The sequence below is a fragment of the Ranitomeya imitator genome, chromosome 5 (genome assembly GCF_032444005.1).
Source record: "Ranitomeya imitator isolate aRanImi1 chromosome 5, aRanImi1.pri, whole genome shotgun sequence".
In the NCBI taxonomy this organism is placed as follows: Eukaryota; Metazoa; Chordata; class Amphibia; order Anura; family Dendrobatidae; genus Ranitomeya; species Ranitomeya imitator.
Genome location: NC_091286.1, coordinates 450,746,811 through 450,767,002, shown reverse-complemented (window position 1 = coordinate 450,767,002; position 20,192 = coordinate 450,746,811). Strand labels below are relative to the sequence as shown.

The 20,192-nt window shown below is 43.8% G+C and overlaps 1 protein-coding gene across 1 annotated transcript in view; it reads right to left on the bottom strand.

Annotated features, from left to right (window-relative positions):
- Positions 1-20,192, bottom strand: part of LOC138638158 (T-kininogen 2-like) — an 84,723-nt gene that overhangs the window by 30,496 nt on the left and 34,035 nt on the right. Inside the window, exons 7-8 of the mRNA XM_069727229.1 lie at positions 15,128-15,212; positions 10,334-10,482 (exon numbers count right to left, since the gene is read on the bottom strand). Coding sequence (XP_069583330.1) covers positions 10,334-10,482; positions 15,128-15,212 — 234 coding nt within the window. The remainder of the gene's footprint in view (positions 1-10,333; positions 10,483-15,127; positions 15,213-20,192) is intronic.

The following is a 20,192-nucleotide window of genomic DNA, read 5'->3' as shown; positions in this document are numbered from 1 at the left end:
GTAGCAGATCGTATGGAACTTTCTTTCATCGCTGGATCTCCCGCTGTCATCGCTAGATCGGTGTGTGTGACACCGATCTAGCGATCTAGCGATGCGATCCAGCGATGCGTTCGCTTGTAACCAGGGTAAACATCGGGTAACTAAGCGCAGGACCGCGCTTAGTTACCCGATGTTTACCCTGGTTACAAGCGTTAAACTAAAAAAAAACAAACAGCACATACTTACATTCTGGTGTCCGTCAGGTCCCTTGCCGTCTCTGCTTCCCGCACTGTGACTGCCGGCCGTAAAGTGAAAGTGAAAGCACAGCGGCTGTGCTTTCACTTTCACTTTACGGCCGGCAGTCACTGAGTGCGGGAAGCAGACTGCAAGGGACCTGACGGACACCAGAATGTAAGTATGTGCTGTTTGTTTTTTTTTAGTTTAACGCTTGTAACCAGGGTAAACATCGGGTAAGTAAGCGCGGTCCTGCGCTTAGTTACCCGATGTTTACCCTGGTTACCCAGGGACCTCGGCATAGTTGGTCGCTGGAGAGCTGTCTGTGTGACAGCTCCCCAGCGACCACACTACGATTTACCTACGATCACGGCCAGGTCATATCGCTGGTCGTGATCGTAGGTAAATCGTATAGTGTGACGGTACCCTTAGTCACCGGGAATGGTTTTCACTTCACAGGTGTGCCCTGTCAGGTTTAATAAGTGGGATTTCTTGCCTTATAAATGGGGTTGGACCATCAGTTGTGTTGTGCAGAAGTCTGTGGGATACACCGCTGATAGTCCTACTGAATAGACTGTTAGAATTTGTATTATGGCAAGAAAAACGAGTGGCCATCATTACTTTAAGAAATGAATGTCAGTTAGTCCGAAAAATTGGGAAATCTTTGAAAGTGTCCCCAAGTGCAGTGGCAAAAACCATCAAGGGCTACAAAGAAACTGGCTCACATGAGGACCGCCCCAGGAAAGTAACATAGTAACATAGTAACATAGTTAGTAAGGCCGAAAAAAGACATTTGTCCATCCAGTTCAGCCTATATTCCATCATAATAAATCCCCAGATCTACGTCCTTCTACAGAACCTAATTGTATGATACAATATTGTTCTGCTCCAGGAAGACATCCAGGCCTCTCTTGAACCCCTCGACTGAGTTCGCCATCACCACCTCCTCAGGCAAGCAATTCCAGATTCTCACTGCCCTAACAGTAAAGAATCCTCTTCTATGTTGGTGGAAAAACCTTCTCTCCTCCAGACGCAAAGAATGCCCCCTTGTGCCCGTCACCTTCCTTGGTATAAACAGATCCTCAGCGAGATATTTGTATTGTCCCCTTATATACTTATACATGGTCATTAGATCGCCCCTCAGTCGTCTTTTTTCTAGACTAAATAATCCTAATTTCGCTAATCTATCTGGGTATTGTAGTTCTCCCATCCCCTTTATTATTTTTCTTGCCCTCCTTTGTACTCTCTCTAGTTCCATTATATCCTTCCTAAGCACCGGTGCCCAAAACTGGACACAGTACTCCATGTGCGGTCTAACTAGGGATTTGTACAGAGGCAGTATAATGCTCTCATCATGTGTATCCAGACCTCTTTTAATGCACCCCATGATCCTGTTTGCCTTGGCAGCTGCTGCCTGGCACTGGCTGCTCCAGGTAAGTTTATCATTAACTAGGATCCCCAAGTCCTTCTCCCTGTCAGATTTACCCAGTGGTTTCCCATTCAGTGTGTAATGGTGACATTGATTCCTTCTTCCCATGTGTATAACCTTACATTTATCATTGTTAAACCTCATCTGCCACCTTTCAGCCCAAGTTTCCAACTTATCCAGATCCATCTGTAGCAGAATACTATCTTCTCTTGTATTAACTGCTTTACATAGTTTTGTATCATCTGCAAATATCGATATTTTACTGTGTAAACCTTCTACCAGATCATTAATGAATATGTTGAAGAGAACAGGTCCCAATACTGACCCCTGCGGTACCCCACTGGTCACAGCGACCCAGTTAGAGACTATACCATTTATAACCACCCTCTGCTTTCTATCACTAAGCCAGTTACTAACCCATTTACACACAATTTCCCCCAGACCAAGCATTCTCATTTTGTGTACCAGCCTCTTGTGCGGCACGGTATCAAACGCTTTGGAAAAATCGAGATATACCACGTCCAATGACTCACCGTGGTCCAGCCTATAGCTTACCTCTTCATAAAAACTGATTAGATTGGTTTGACAGGAGCGATTTCTCATAAACCCATGCTGATATGGAGTTAAACAGTTATTCTCATTGAGATAATCCAGAATAACATCCCTCAGAAACCCTTCAAATATTTTACCAACAATAGAGGTTAGACTTACTGGCCTATAATTTCCAGGTTCACTTTTAGAGCCCTTTTTGAATATTGGCACCACATTTGCTATGCGCCAGTCCTGCGGAACAGACCCTGTCGCTATAGAGTCACTAAAAATAAGAAATAATGGTTTATCTATTACATTACTTAGTTCTCTTAGTACTCGTGGGTGTATGCCATCCGGACCCGGAGATTTATCTATTTTAATCTTATTTAGCCGGTTTCGCACCTCTTCTTGGGTTAGATTGGTGACCCTTAATATAGGGTTTTCATTGTTTCTTGGGATTTCACCTAGCATTTCATTTTCCACCGTGAATACCGTGGAGAAGAAGGTGTTTAATATGTTAGCTTTTTCCTCGTCATCTACAACCATTCTTTCCTCACTATTTTTTAAGGGGCCTACATTTTCAGTTTTTATTCTTTTACTATTGATATAGTTGAAGAACAGTTTGGGATTAGTTTTACTCTCCTTAGCAATGTGCTTCTCTGTTTCCTTTTTGGCAGCTTTAATTAGTTTTTTAGATAAAGTATTTTTCTCCCTATAGTTTTTTAGAGCTTCAATGGTGCCATCCTGCTTTAGTAGTGCAAATGCTTTCTTTTTACTGTTAATTGCCTGTCTTACTTCTTTGTTTAGCCACATTGGGTTTTTCCTATTTCTAGTCCTTTTATTCCCACAAGGTATAAACCGCTTACACTGCCTATTTAGGATGTTCTTAAACATTTCCCATTTATTATCTGTATTATTAGTTCTGAGGATATTGTCCCAGTCTACCAGATTAAGGGCATCTCTAAGCTGGTCAAACTTTGCCTTCCTAAAGTTCAGTGTTTTTGTGACTCCCTGACAAGTCCCCCTAGTGAAAGACAGGTGAAACTGTACAATATTGTGGTCGCTATTTCCTAGATGCCCGACCACCTGCAGATTTGTTATTCTGTCAGGTCTATTAGATAGTATTAGGTCTAAAAGTGCTGCTCCTCTGGTTGGATTCTGCACCAATTGTGAAAGATAATTTTTCTTGGTTATTAGCAGAAACCTGTTGCCTTTATGGGTTTCACAGGTTTCTGTTTCCCAGTTAATATCCGGGTAGTTAAAGTCCCCCATAACCAGGACCTCATTATGGGTTGCAGCTTCATCTATCTGCTTTAGAAGTAGACTTTCCATGGTTTCTGTTATATTTGGGGGTTTGTAACAGACCCCAATGAGAATTTTGTTACCATTTTTCCCTCCATGAATTTCGACCCATATGGACTCGACATCCTCATTTCCTTCGCTAATATCCTCCCTTAAAGTGGACTTTAGACAAGACTTTACATAGAGACAAACCCCTCCTCCTCTCCGATTTTTACGATCCTTTCTAAACAGACTGTAACCCTGTAAGTTAACTGCCCAGTCATAGCTTTCATCTAACCATGTCTCGGTTATTCCCACTATGTCAAAGTTACCTGTAGATATTTCTGCTTCTAGTTCTTCCATCTTGTTTGTCAGGCTTCTGGCGTTTGCAAGCATGCAGTTTAGAGGATTTTGTTTTGTTCCAATCTCCTCGCTGTGGATTGTTTTAGAAATGTTCTTACCTCCCTTCTAAGACACCTCTGTTTCTGAGGATAAGTTTATCCGAATCACCAGCCTCAGAAATCGCAGGTTAACAGCAGCTCAAATTAGAGGCCAGGTCAATGCCACACAGAGTTCTAGCAGCAGACACATCTCTATAACAACTGTTAAGAGGAGACTTTGTGCAGCAGGCCTTCATGGTAAAATAGCTGCTAGGAAACCACTGCTAAGGACAGGCAACAAGCAGAAGAGACATGTTTGGGCTAAAGAACACAAGGAATGGACATTAGACCAGTGGAAATCTGTGCTTTGGTCTGATGAGTCCAAATTTGAGATCTTTGGTTCCAACGACTGTGTCTTTGTGTGATGCAGAAAAGGTGAACGGATAGACTCTGCATGCCTGGTTCCCACCGTGAAGCATGGCGGAGGAGGTGTGATGGTGTGGGGGTGACACTGTTGGGGATTTATTCAAAATTGAAGGCATACTGAACCAGCATGGCTACCACAGCATCTTGCAGCGGCATGCTATTCCATTCGGTTTGCGTTTAGTTGGACCATCATTTATTTTTCAACAGGACAATGACCCCAAACACACCTCCATGTTGTGTAAGGGCTAGTTGACCAAGAAGGAGAGTGATGGGGTGCTACGCCAGATGACCTGGCCTCCACAGTCACCAGACCTGAACTCAATCGAGATGGTTTGGGGTGAGCTGGACCACAGAGTGAAGGCAAAAGGCCAACAAGTGCTAAGCATCTCTGGGAACTCCTTCAAGATTGTTGGAAGACCATTCCCGGTCACTACCTCTTGAAGCTAATCAAGAGAATGCCAAGAGTGTGCAAAGCAGTCATCAAAGCAAAAGGTGGCTACTTTGAAGAACCTAGAATATAAGACATAATTTCAGTTGTTTCACACTTTTTTTTAAGTATATAATTCCACATGTGTTAATTCATAATTTTGATGCCTTCAGTGTGAACGTACAATTTTCATAGTCATGAAAATACAGAAAAATCTTTAAATGCGAAGGTGTTTCCAAACTTTTGGTCTGTACTGTACATGCAATATGGGGAAGGTCTATGAGACTCTGCATACAGTGATGAGGGGCAACTGGAATACTGGGGGCCATTCAAACAGTGTGGGAGAGGTACTTTGGGGCCACGCATACAAAGTGGGGGGCTACTGGGTCCATGTATACAATGTGGGGGTTACATGAAGACACAAAAGAGCACAGTAAAACCAAAAACACTCTGTTGCAGAAAAAATCACAGTAATCAGCAAGTGCTAGTAAAAAAGATGTAAGAAAACAGGGTATTTGGTTGATACGTTTTTTGCAAAAAATGTATACTAAGCTGCTCCACCAAACATCAAGGTATACCCATATAGAGCAGTCCTAACTGATGTATGCAATCCCTATCTGATGTATTTAAAAACCTGATCATCTGTATATTACCTGTATGAGCAGGATTCAGAAAGGAAATGTCCATGTGGACACGCTGAATGGAACAGCTTTTGTGCAGATAGCCCACAAGGAGTGGTGGATAACTCCCTAATCTTGTAGACACAAGAGAACAATTATGGAAACACAAACACATGGGCTACTTGCATAGTGAACAAGTCTGTAGGAACATGTTCACACACCACCATGTGGGAGTTACGGTGGGCCATGCATACAATGTGGGGATGCTTCTGGGGGCCATGCATGCAATGTGGTAGGGCTACTGTTGGGCCATGCATACAATGTGGAAGGGCTACTGTTGTGCAATGCATACAATGTGGGAGGGCTACTGTTGGGCCATGCATACAATGTGGGAAGGTTACTGTGGGGTCATGCATACAATGTTAGGGGGCAACTGAAGGCCATGCATACATTGTGGGAGAAGCTTCCAGGGGCCCTACATACAGTGTATATGGGTGACTGGAGGCAGTACAAACAGCGTGGGGGGCTACTGGGTGCCATGCATACTGTATGAGAGACTACTTGGGGCCATCCAAACAGTGTAAGGGGTGGCACTTGGTCCTGTCATACAATAGTAGGGTGCTACTGCAGGGCCCATCATGCTGTGTATAGGGAGAGGTGGGCCCAATTTGCATTATATGTGGGAGCCGTGGGTGCATCATGCTGTGTACAGGGGAACTATATTTTGGGGGACTACGAGCATTATTAAATGTTAAGTGGGCACTTAAGAAACATAATTGTTATAGGACACTCATGGTATTGTGACTGTCAACTGAGCACACTGGAGGCATTATTACTTTCTAGAGGCAAAACATGGACACTTTTTGGGGCATTTGCACAAAACATTAAGATTTTCTAGTGCGCAATATTACCATCTAAAGGAGACAAAGGAGGCATTTTACTTTTTAGAAGGCACAGTGGTGGGCATTATTATATGGAGTACTAAGAGGATCAGTAATAAGGACACATACGGCAGCAGCGGCTCTGTACTGGGGTATCAGCAGAATGAGGAGTTTGTGCAGGTTGGGTATAGATGGGGACATTGAAGTTAATGTGAGTAGTCAAATGTGTCTTTGTTGTAATCCCTGTAGATGAGTCATGCCCAGAGAAGTTGTCATGTCAGTCTGGGCCAGTTTGATAAGACGGGAAAAGTGAACAACTCTGACAGAAAGAACATCATCTGTAAGTTACCATCTATAATTGTACTGCAATCTCTTATGGGTTCTGCAGATTTACCACTATATGGTCACTATATGGCAGTAATGGCAGTAATATCAGTGCTAATCTTTGAACAGAGATTTTCAGTAACAGCATAATCATCTGCTGAGGTTCCCCTATACCTATGGTTAGGGTGCGCCACTGAAGTTATACTCATGAGTACCTGGATAGGGGCCCACTCAGATGGTTCACCACCCCAGCTATGCCTCTGAGTATGGGCATCACTAATAGGCTGTAAGCCAGACACTGTGCACTACATCTGTGTGACTGGCACCGTATAGAAGCCTTTTCTGTGTGCATTTCTAATACTAGACAACCATGCATTTCATGAATTGATAGGTTTGTGAGTGCTTGTTTCATCAGTTTTTACACCTGTGCTATCTCCGCATTAATCATGAGGGCCTGCTGCATCATGTAAACCAGAGGCGTATCTAGGGGAGGGCAGGTGGGGCGTCTACCCTGGGCACAATCAGCAGGATGGCGCAGTTGAACTCTCTAATATGGTAGTCCGAAGAGTCTCCTCTGCGGGTAGCATTTTGGACATGCCCCTGGTAGTCTGCTGTTCTCTGAGCCAGCTGTCAAAATGACTGTCAGCTCACAGAAGATGCACTGCGCTGGCTCCCAGTGAACAACGGTACTTGCGTATTTCAGATGTGAGTACAATTGAAGCTCTGACCGCCGGGTGCAGAGCGACATCAGCAGCGTGATTAGGTCATGTGATCACACTGGTGACGTCACTCACCGGCATGCAGAGCATGTAGAACATTGGTGGCAAGTGCTTCAGAACAGTGGAGCTGAAGACACTTAAGATTTAGTGTAATGGAGGGGGGTTAGTGTGGGGGTAGGGGTATTAAGTGTGTGGGGAGACTTAGTGTAACGGGGTAAGATTTGAGGACACACGTTTAGGGAGCAAGGAAGGGGCAGGTGCAGACACAATATGGGGAGTGGGAGTAATTTGAAGACACAGTATGAGGAGCAAGGGGGTAGATGGGGGCATGTATGATGAAACAGTATGTGGGGAATAGGTGCAGACACAATATGGTGAGTGGTGGATGTATGTGGACACAGTATGGTGAGTGAGAGCATGGTGAGGACACAGTATTATGATTGGGGGTGTCCCTCTGTACATTACTTTTGTGACCTGGTGTTGGTAAATGCGACTGCCTTTTTTCTGCTGTTTTTTTATTACATTGTCTTGTAACTTGGCACACAGCTTGTATTACTGTATGTGCACATGTTGAGTATTTGCATGAGATTTTTCTGCAGGAAAAAACAGTAGGTTGGCAGGAAAAAGCAGCATAAAATGCGCACATTTTTTACTTGCATTTTGGAAAGCGTTATTTCCCCAATTATTTGAAGGGGTGAAAAATGTTGCAAAATCACAGAAAGAATTAACATGCTGCAGATGCGAAAAACATTCAGATGGTTCCAACTTGCAATGAAAAAATAAGTTGAATGTGCAATACAGTTCAGGATTATGATTCACTTTACTGATACTGAAATGCTGCACTTTTTTGACAGAAAAAATAAGTGGGGAAATGCAGTTTATGAACAAATCCTTAATCTACCCCTAGATACCAACATATAGTACGTAACAAATAATAAAAACTGTGGCTTTCATTCATCCAACAGTTTATGCTAGTTTTCTGGAGTAAAATTTCCTGTAGCTAAATTCTGCACAACTTGAAGTTCTTGAAAAATATTGCAACTTTTGGTGTTTTCAGCTTTTGGACAGTTTTACCAACTTTTTGGAATGTGGAAAGAGCTTGGTGCGGCCAAGTGCGCTTGATAATTTTAGTATAATTTATGTCTCAAAAGGGGCATAAATTAGGACAGAAATGTATACCAGTACCTGACTGTAGTAGATTTTTGGCTGTTGTGCTTAGCAGTTAAAAGATGTTCCAGATTCATTACAAAGCATGCGTCTCTTAACCTCTTACCAGCAGCCGACATACATGTACAGCGCAGGTTAATAGTGGATGTATGAAGAGTAGAGATGGGCGGACACCTGGATGTTTGTGCCCATTGTGTTCGGGCAAACAGTTACAAAAAGTTTGGGTTCAGGCACCAGAACAGTACCCAGACCTCATTCACTTGAATGGGGGTCCGAACATCCAGTGTCTGCCACGCTGTCATGTGCATGACAGAGCGGTAAACACCGCTCCTGATCGGCGGTGAAATCATCCCTGCCGGTCAGAGAGCCACAGTTCCCACACTGTCAAAAGACAGCATGAGCCAGCAGCTGTGTTCAGAGGTATAAAGTTTACCTGCAGTCACTGGTGTCAGTGGATAACACTACTGCTCCCATCATGCGACACCTGCTGCTGCTAATAACAGCGAGAGCAGGAGCAGCTGATAGGTGTATTCATTAGCCGGCTCCTGCGCTGTAAATAAATAATTAAAAAAAACAGTGTGGGTTCCCCTGTAATTTTGATAACCAGCCAGGCAAAATTTACAGATGTGGCGCTGCAGCCCTCAGCTGTCAGCTTCAGCAAGGTTGGTTATCAAGAATAGAGGGGTCCCCACGCTGTTTTTTTTAAATTATTTAAATAATTCATTTTTAAAAACGGCATGGGATCCCCCCATTTTTGACAACCAGCCTTGCTAAAGTAGACTGCTGGATGCTGGTATTCTCAGGCTGGAAAGGGCCATGTATATTGCCCCCCAGACTAAAAATAGCAGCCCGCAGCTTCCCAGAAAAGGCACATCTATTAGATGCGCCAATTCTGTCGCTTTGCCCAGCTCTTCCCACTTGCCCTGTAGTGGTGGCAAGTGGGGTTCATATTTGTGGAGTTGATGTCACTTCTGTATTGTCAGGTGACATCAAGCCCACAGCTTAGTAATGGAGAGGCATCTATAAGACACCTCTCCATTACTAATCCTATAGTTATATGGTAAATAAAGACACAACCAGAATAAAGTCTTTTATTAGAAATAAAACAAAACACACTTTTCCATTTTTATTTAACAATAACAAACACAGTTATACTCACCTAACGCCTAATTCCACCGAAGCTCTCGTTCTCCTGTAATAAACCAAAAATAAAAAACAACAATATCCCTCACCTCTCTGTTGTTCTGTCCCATGCCGTAATCCATGTCTGGGGGACCACAGGTGAAAGACCGGCGGTGACATCATCGAGGTTACAAAAAAACTAATTGAATACAGACATCACTCGGATGACAAGTGAGAAATATTGTTGCATTTTGCTGGATGAAACACTGAACGATTTTTTTTATACATTTGCGTGAACCTACCCTCAGCCATTATAGTTGGTTGAACCATCTAAAAAGTTGCAAAATTATAATATTGACTACTATATTTGTATTCTTTTGTTTCACAGTTGTAAACACATAAGAAATCACTGGGAAATTAGCATAGTTGCCTTCTCCATGGAGTGTGAAATGGAGTTTGGAGAGGAGCAAAAAGGATTTTCTGGACAGCCTTTTCACATACACCAGACATGTGTTGATAGGCATATTAGACATATAGATAAAAAGAGGTTCCACTGATACATAATAATCAAAATAAGAGGTCATATGCCCATAAAGGGACAAGATGGGTAAACATTAAGGACACTCCCAAAACATGAATCCTACAAGTAACTCACAGAGTAAACACTCCGCGAGTTACTTGTAAGATTCATATTAGACATATTGATCTATAGACATATTGATATAAATACTAATTGTTGACTGTGATGATGGTGTGAACTTATACTTATTTGTACCGCAATGTTTTTTTAACAAGTATCTAGAAATACTTTACCACTTTTCTTGAGGCTTTCTGAACCTCCTGAAATTTATAAAGGTTTGCTTGGTTACTCTTTGAATTATATTCTTCAATGAATTGTTGTAGCAAATTCAACAGTTCAGTATCATTTTTCTCCACTTGCTCAGGACAGGTAAGACAAAATCCTAACAAAAAGAAAAAAAATTATAGTTAACCAATTAATTCATTGTTCAGCATGCTCATAAATGTAGGGCCAGATCCACCAAATCATTAAACACCAGAATTCTGGCTTAAAAAGCTTCGAAAAGTCACACAATTTTGGCACAAATTGAAGCAGCGCTAAAATTTTGTAACTTTTTGTGATCTCACGCCATTTTCACCCATCTCTGACAAAGTGGGCAAAGCTGCGGAGGCACGGGGGCATGGTAACTGCCACTTGTTGAATTCATGATGAGCGGCAGTGTTCGCTAACCCACATATCTTATTCCAGCATGGACTGGAGTAGGATTTGTGGTGAGGTGTACACTGAGGCACATGCCACTTGTCAGATGCTCCTGGTTCATTAAGAGATGTATGCCTCTTATTGAATGAGGAGCTGTCCCCTCACCAACACTGGTGTCAGAAGTGTATCTAGGTTTTCCGGCACCCGGGGCAAGAATTCAGCTTCGCACCCCCCCAAGCACACATGCAATTTTTACACTTAGGGCTCCTTCTCACTTGCGAGAAATACGTCCGAGTCTCGCAGGCTAAAACCCTGCTCTGGCGCCAGCACTCCAGAGCGGAGTGTGTAGCTGCACAGCAATTCATGGAGCTGTACGCTCCGCTCTGGAGTGCCGGCGCCAGAGCAGGGTTTTAGCCTGCGAGACTCAGACGTATTTCTCGCAAGTTAGAAGAAGCCCTAAGTCACATACCGCCTAGCTGCTCTCCCTACTTCTCTCTATGTTAAGTGAAAAGCTGAGAGAAGCAGGAAGAAAAGCTCGTTGTTACGCGACCATAAGTATAAAAATTGCATATGAGTGAAGTGGCCATGTGATGACTGCTGTTACCAGCAACCAGAGCTGCATCCTGACAGTGAATATATTACACACTGTTGGGATTGGCATGCTATAGGGCTTCATTTTAAAATGAAAGGCCTTGTATAGGTTTGTGACGAAAGTCTGCAGTCACTCTATGTGACTACATGCTTTTGAATTCTCACACAGCAAATGCACTGTACACTTTTAGGATTCTTCCTTGACGGTGGCATCAGTGGACGGTCACTTTCAGTACGTCCTTAACAATGGTAAGGAGATACTGGGAGTTGCTGCTATCAGTCATCATCAGGCTGCGGAACATACAGAAACCACAACTACAACTTGATAAAGGCATCCACCAAAACACGTAGATTTACGGGGGTGAGGGATACATTTTTTGACTCTATATGTAACGTTTTGATTCATTAAATATCAAGAGTTTTTTGCAAAAACGTCTACTACTGTTCCTCCAACGCTCGCTGGAAAAACTCTCCTTGTTTGGATACAGCTGTGCTTAGTTTGGACTGAACTACATTCGTGCCAGAGCTTCTTAAACGGCTGCCACAGTGGGGAGCTGAAATGTATCAATTTTTTTTCCCATACAGAAACCACAGTACGACCGGGATCACATTTGTGAGAATCTCGCACGAGTCTCGCATCTAAATACGCGGCACTGCCGCTGGCACTCGGACCGGAGCACTCCACTGCATAGAAATACATGCAGCCACACGCTCCGGTCCCGAGTGCCGGCGGCAGTGCCGCGTATTTAGATGCGAGACTCGTGCGAGTTTCTCGCAATTGTGATCCCGGCCTACTGATCAGAATTAATCAGTATCACAAAAAAATTTACATCCAGGTTCCTTATAGATGACGTTGTCTCTGATTGGAGTCGTTATCTTTCATTTCATTTTTTCATCTTATCCAGATGCCATGATGACTTTTCACAGCCATAGCTCATCTTTTGCAGACTTCAATCTTCTCTGGTCTTGTGCAGCACATCCCCACAAGATCCCATTAAAAATTATAGTGCTTCTGAATAAAAATATGGGCCTGTGCTGAGCCGCTGAATAAATAATTGCTCCTTTCGCTACCCTGCAGAAAATATGATCAACACACTGCCCCTCATCACACTCCGCCCTTACACTGTCCCTCCATGCTACCCCACACACTACTTAGTCTCTATCTTGTTCCCACTCACCTTTTCTCCCCCTATACTGTCTCCTCACACTATTCCCCTCAATAGTCCACTCACACATTTCCCTGTCCCTCCTCATACTGTCTCATTTCACATCCCCCAGCTAACCTTACTGTCTCCTCATATATTTACCCCCTTGCTCTCCATACTGCTTACTAGCACATCCTCCCGACACCCTATACTGTGTCTTCACCCATCCCATCACCCTCATTCCTCATACTATGTCAGCATACATTCCCCCTCGCTCCTCATACTGTGTCTGCACCCATCCCCCACTCACCATACTGTGTCTGCACCCATCCCCCACTCACAATACTGTGTTTGCACCTATCCCCCTACTCACCATACTGTGTCTGCACCAATCACCTCCTCGAGCCCCCCATATTGTGTCTGCATACATTCCCCCAATTTGCTCCCCCTACTGAAGGGAGGAGGGCGTGTATCCGCCGCTGCATATGGCACTCATAGACGTCCAGTCCGTCGCGCTGTGTAGAGTAGTCCCTTCAGGATCCGTGAGACGTTCCGGGTGCGCTTTCCATCCCGGGTTGCCTAGGCTCTTATACCCCATTGTCCTATGCTTCCAGTTTTGTTAAAGATATTTCTGATGGAGGTCTTGTGATTCGACCGAAAACGTTTAAATAATCTTTGAACTGGATGCACAAATAAATGGGATGTTCACTTTTTCATCTGAAAGAAACCATTTGAGTGCCAAGTGATTTATTACTATTGGATTGACGGGCTGGAAACCTGACTTGGGCACCACACAGGATCCTTGAGTGCCGTGTGTTTTGTCTTAATCTGAAATATGGCAGGCACTAAAATTCACAGAATGTTCAAGTAGAAAAAAAACTTGAAGCAAAAAATATTACCTCACAAGTACTACATAAAACATGCCAACATAGTAAATGTTGCACAGCTTACTTTACTGAACATGCGGCTCTTTCTGACTTCACCTCATGTACAAAGATAATTTATATTCAAAAACTATGGGCACAAGCTTCATTGTTTTAGTGTGCATTCGCTACCCAGTCACTCTGTGTATTCAAGGGTGCCAAGGGTCATAGTTGCCTTTCTTCTGGGTGTACATCGTGGTTAGGCGGTGCATCTGTCGTACAACTCTGAGGCTATGTGCACACGTTGCGGATTGGTGTGTGGATTTTTCCACTCTGTTTTTGCAAAATCCGCAGGTAAACCGCACTGCGAATTACCCACGGATTTACCGCGGTTTTTGTGCGGATTCGACCTGCGGTTTAACACCTGCAGATTCCTATAAAGGAGCAGGTGTAAAACGCTGCGGAATCTGCACAAAGAATTGACATGCTGTGGAAAAATACCGCTACGTTTCCGCATGTTTTTTTCCGCAGCATGTGCACTGTGGATTTTGTTTTCCATATGTTTACATGGTACTGTACAACACATCAAATCCGCTTCGGATCCGCAGCAAAATCCGCAACGTGTGCACATACCCTGAAGTCAGTTCCCAGGAACAGGCTGGTCATACAAAGGTCTTGCTGGACTTGCCTTTGAAAGAGCTACATGTGCATATAAATAGTTTGGGGGTTAAATCCTGGTGATAGATTCCCTTTAAGTGCTCTTGGCACGACAAAGCACTCAATGCCTAACTGCATATTGCAAAAAGGATGCATTTATCCGGCTTCAGGCAGCGAATAGTAGATATAAAGGTATCAATGTTTACTACTCCAGCTGTTTCTCCCATACTGATAGTTCTGCTTCACGTGACTTGTCTTATTACTGAATTATTCCTGTGTATAAATATAAAAATATGTGACTCTTTGTGCTATATTACGCCTGATGAAGAGACCTGAGTAGTTTTTAATGCTGCTATTTGTTACCACCTTTTCAGTTAGCCATTAAACTGTATCAACCACTGAGGATTCTCAGCTTTTAGTATTTTTCTGTCTACTGGTAGAAAGATACAATAATAATATTAATAATATTAATAATATTGCGTTAAAGCCAAATGCAAAAAAAGTGCTAAGGTGCTATGAGATAGGCGATATGAGAAGACACTTCAATTATATTTGCAGGTAGATAAATATGGACCGCCAGTGCAATCTGGGGCACCCCAATGCGCGTTTCGGACGCACTGTACCTTCAACACTTTTTTTGCATTTGGCTTTAACGCAATATTATTGCACTATCACTTTATCCTTGCCCTCTTTTATCATGCACATTGTGGCACCTTTTTTTTTTACATAAAAAATGCACTTTTTATATTTTTTCTTGCTTTCCAATTGGGAGGTTTTTAATGACCTTATGGATATTTAAATTACTTATCATGGCAGCCAGATAGCTACAGGCACTAGAATATTGTATACATATATACTAAATTATTCTTGATTTTAGTATTGTGTCTTATGTTTTAATGATTGGTACCTAATAAATTGATACTTATGTGATTACATTCCCTGTCGTGATTACTTTCTTGACTTTGCTATGTGGTGAGCACGATATCCCTAGCTAATTGTAGTGTTACACCATTAACACACTGGGTGTTTTCTGGGTGTCTTTATTTAACAACGATTTATATAGTCTAATTTTAACAGTTATTTATTTATTGATACCCTGTCAGCATTAGTGTGTTTTATTAACTAATCTTACCTGTGCTTGACTCGCAAGTCAAATATATATCTTTGATTTCCTCATTTGGCGTCACAAACAAATTGGTGAGACAGTGACCATTTTGCTGTAAATAGAATAACAAAATAAGGAAAACTTAAGTTCTGCAGCCTAAAGCTGACCATAGATGTTAAGTGGGTGATAATGAAACGAACGATGAATGCTACATTCCCATGATGAGCTTTTGGTGCACTTTTGAGACTTTGTATTTTTGCTGCATCCTAAATGCAGTGTCGTCCAGTGACAGCAAAGTGGATGGGATTTATAGAGAGCTTATGACCGCTGTGCTTTCCTTTTACTCACCATAAACTGACCTGTGGTGCGTGTATCAAAATCCGCAACATGTCAATTTCTCTTGGAGGTATGCTGAGTTTTCTGTGCAGATTTTCCCCATAGAATTGCATTAGATGTGGAGAATCCGCAGATAAAACGCACCTGCATTTTTAGTTTGTTTCCACTATGGAAACGGTTCAGAAATGCATGTGATCTGCACCTAAGTATGTCAATAAAGTTTTGTCGTAGCCAAATATCAGAAAGTATAAAAAACAAAGCAGCTTTATTTTAAGCATGACATACAAAAAATGCGATAAAAACGCATGATAAAAAAAGCATGCAAAAACACAACGAAAAACCACAAGTAACCTAATTGAAATAATAGGTGCAGAAATTCTGCAGCATCACAAACCCACCAAATACTCAACATGGGAGTGCAGCCTTAATGGACCTGTCGCTTAACACAATATTTTTTCAACCTGGTGTAATTGATGCTGTTCTACTAAACTGCCATTGTTTATTTATTTTTATTTTTTGGGGCCTCACTATGCCTGAGATATGTCCCTTTCTTTCCTGTAAATAAATGTACTCTTGTTAGCCAACTGGGCATGATCTTCATGAAGCCGCCTATAGAGAAGAGTTAAGAACCCCACCCACACGGCTAAAAGGACTAGATTTACATACAGGTGGGAGGGGGTAAAATCTCAGGAACGTAGAGACCCAAGAGCAAAACAAACAATGCCATATTGAGGAGAATACTGGCATTTCCATGAGGAAAAAAAAAGTATTTATTTTAAATGACATGTCCTCCTTAAAGGGGTTGTCTGGTCTAAAATGAACAGTCTGCAGTTACTCTGCAGCACTGTGAACGGCATCCAAGTATGTGATATGCAGACTCCTGGCCAGAACCTGTCTAAGGCCAGTCTCACACGTCCAGATATTTCCGGTACCAGAAAAAATCGGTACCGGAATTATCCGTGTCCGTGTGCCCCTACGTTTCTGTGGCACATCAGTGTGGCACACGTGTGCCGCCCGTGTGCCCACTGGGTACCACACGCACCATGCTGGGTACCACACGTACCAGCATCTGGTGCTGAAGCTGCGATTAGGGTTGAGCGAAACGGGTCGGTCATTTTCAGAAGTCGCCGACTTTTGGCAAAGTCGGGTTTCATGAAACCCGACCCGACCCCTGTGTGGGGTCGGCCATGAAGTCGGCTATCTTCTGAATCTGGTATCGGAATTCCGATCCCGAGTTCCGATATGTTTGCAATATCGGAAATCGGTATCGGAATCCATATTTAAGTGTAAAATAAAGAATTAAAATAAAAAATATCGCTATACTTACCCTCTGACGCGCCCTGGTACTAACCGGCAGCCTTTCTTCCTTCGAATCAGCGCTTGCAGGACCTTGCGGTGACGTCACGGCTTGTGATTGGTCGCGTGAGCGGTCACATGGGCGGTCGCGCGACCAATCACAAGCCGCGACATCACCGCAAGGTCCTGCAAGCGCTGATTCGAAGGAAGGAAGGTTCCCGGTTAGTACCAGGGCACGTCCGAGGGTGAGTATAGCGATATTTTTTATTTTAATACTTTATTTTACACTTAAATATGGATCGCAGGGCCTGAAACCCGACCCGATCCTATAAAAGTAAAAGTCGCTCAACCCTAGCCGCAATTCATGTCTTCCCATCGACTTTAATGGGTCCGTGTAATACGTGCGCTCCCACGAACACTGACATTTCTCCATGTTTGGCACACGGAGACACGGTCCGCAAAAAATCAATGACATCTGCACAGATGCATTGATTTTTATGTGTCTATGTGCGTCAGTGTCTCCGGTACGTGAGGAAACTGTCACCTCACGTACCGGAGACACTGACGTTGGAAACCGGCCTTAAGCAGCGTCGGCCATCCCTAGCCGAGTACCACAGGTGGCGTCACGAACAATCCCCTTTTCCTATATAAACTTTATTCCCAATCATCAGTGCATCACTTTTATTGTGCGCCCAGGGCCACGGACCGGGTCACTGCTGCTATGACCACCGTGTGCCGTGTGCCGCCCGTGTGCCCACTGGGTACCACACGCACCGTGCTGGGTACCACACGTACCAGCATCTGGTGGTGCTGAAGCCCCATTCATATCTTTCCTGCAGCAGCGTTTGCTGTAGAGAAGATATGAATAATTGTGTTTAAAATAACGATCTATGTGCCCCCTGCCCTCCCACCCCCTGTGCGCCCCCCCACCCCCTGTGCGCCCCCCCCCCTGCTGTTCTGAAAATACTCACCCAGCTGTTATGATCTGGTGGCCTTGGAGCAGCATGAGACGTACTCTGGAGAAGGTGGCATCTGTACTGACCGCAAACCCTGAACTTAGCAGTGCAACTAGAAGTAGCCGTGGGGGGTACCTAACGCTCCCTAGACCCCTCGACACAGCCTAAGAATTAACTACCCCTAAAGACAGAAACAGGAAACCTATCTTGCCTCAGAGAAAATTCCCAAAGGATAGACAGCCCCCCACAAATATTGACTGTGAGAGGAGAGGGAAATAACATACGCAGACATGAAATCAGGATTTAGCATAGGAGGCCATACTAGCTAAAAAGAAAGGATAGAACAGAGTACTATGCGGTCAGTATTAAAACACTAGAAAATATCCACCACAGAAAATACAAACCACCACATCTGACTAAAGACATGGAGGGTATATCTGCATCTCCAAAGACGCAGCAAGGCTGCAAAAAATCCTTCACAGACAAAGCTGGACAAGACTAAACATGAAAATGCACAGAACTATAAGGTCCACAGCAGGTGGACAGCAAAAACAAAGCCAGGACTTATCTTTGAAGAAAAGCACAGCGAGCAGGAGAGACCAGAAGGGATGTGAATCCTCCAAAAACAATGGACAACTGGCACTGACTAAAGGAACAAGCAAGGCTATATAGCCCAGCCCAAATTGCAAAAAATAGATACACCTAATGAATGCTGCGATCCAACTACCGCAGCACTACCACTCATAACCACCGGAGGGAGCCCAAGAGCAGAATTCACAACAGTACCCCTACCTTGAGGAGGGGTCACCGAACCCTCACCAGAGCCCCCAGGCCGATCAGGATGAGCCAAATGAAAGGCACGAACCAAATCGTCAGCATGAACATCGGAGGCAACAACCCAAGAATTATCCTCCTGGCCATAACCCTTCCATTTGACCAGATACTGAAGCTTCCACCTCGAAAAACGAGAATCCAAAATCTTCTCAACCACATACTCCAACTCCCCATCAATCAACACCGGGGCCGGAGGATCAACAGAGGGAACAACGGGCACCACATACTTCCGCAACAAAGATCAATGGAACACATTATGGATGGAAAAAGAGGCTGGAAGGGCCAAACGAAAAGACACTGGATTGATAATCTCAGAAATCCTATAAGGACCAATAAACCGAGGCTTGAACTTAGGGGAAGAAACCTTCATAGGATCATGACGGGAAGACAACCAGACCAAATCTCCAACTCGAAGCCGGGAACCAACACACTGACGACGGTTAGCAAAACGCTGAGCCTCCTCCTGAGACAACACCAAATTGTCCACCACATGAGCCCAAATCCGCTGCAGCCTGTCAACCACAGAATCCACACCAGGACAATCAGAAGGCTCAACCTGCCCTGAAGAAAAACGAGGATGAAAACCAAAATTACAAAAAAAAGGCGAAACCAAGGTAGCAGAACTAGCCCGATTATTAAGGGCAAACTCGGCCACTGGCAAGAAAGCCACCCAATCATCCTGATCAGCAGACACAAAGCATCTCAAATAAGTTTCCAAAGTCTGATTAGTTCGCTCGGTCTGGCCATTTGTCTGAGGATGAAATGCGGAAGAAAAAGACAAATCAATGCCCAGCCTAGCACAAAAGGCCCGCCAAAACCTAGAAACAAACTGGGAACCTCTATCGGACACAATATTCTCCGGAATGCCATGCAAACGAAACACATGCTGAAAAAACAACGGAACCAAATCAGAAGAGGAAGGCAATTTAGGCAAAGGTACCAAATGAGCCATCTTAGAAAACCGGTCACAAACCACCCAGATAACCGACATCCTCTGGGAAACCGGAAGATCTGAAACAAAATCCATAGAAATATGCGTCCAAGGTCTCTCAGGGACCGGCAAAGGCAGAAGCAACCCACTAGCGCGGGAACAGCAAGGCTTAGCCCGCGCGCAAATCCCACAGGACTGCACAAAAGAACGCACATCCCGCGACAAAGAAGGCCACCAAAAGGACCTACCAACCAAATCTCTGGTACCAAAAATCCCAGGATGGCCAGCCAACACAGAACAGTGAACCTCAGAAATCACTTTACTAGTCCATCTATCAGGAACAAACAGTTTCCCCACTGGACAGCGGTCAGGTTTATCAGCCTGAAATTCCTGAAGAACCCGTCGTAAATCAGGGGAGATGGCAGAAAGAACCACCCCTTCCTTCAGAATGCCGACCGGCTCAAGAACCCCAGGGGAATCAGGAAAAAAACTCCTAGAGAGGGCATCCACCTTAACATTCTTAGTACCAGGAATATACGAGACCACAAAATCAAAACGGGAGAAAAACAGGGACCATCGAGCCTGTCTAGGATTCAGCCATTTGGCAGACTCGAGGTAAATCAGATTCTTATGATCGGTCAGGACAACAATACGGTGCTTGGCCCCCTCAAGCCAATGTCGTCACTCCTCAAATGCCCACTTCATAGCCAACAACTCCTGATTGCCGACATCATAATTG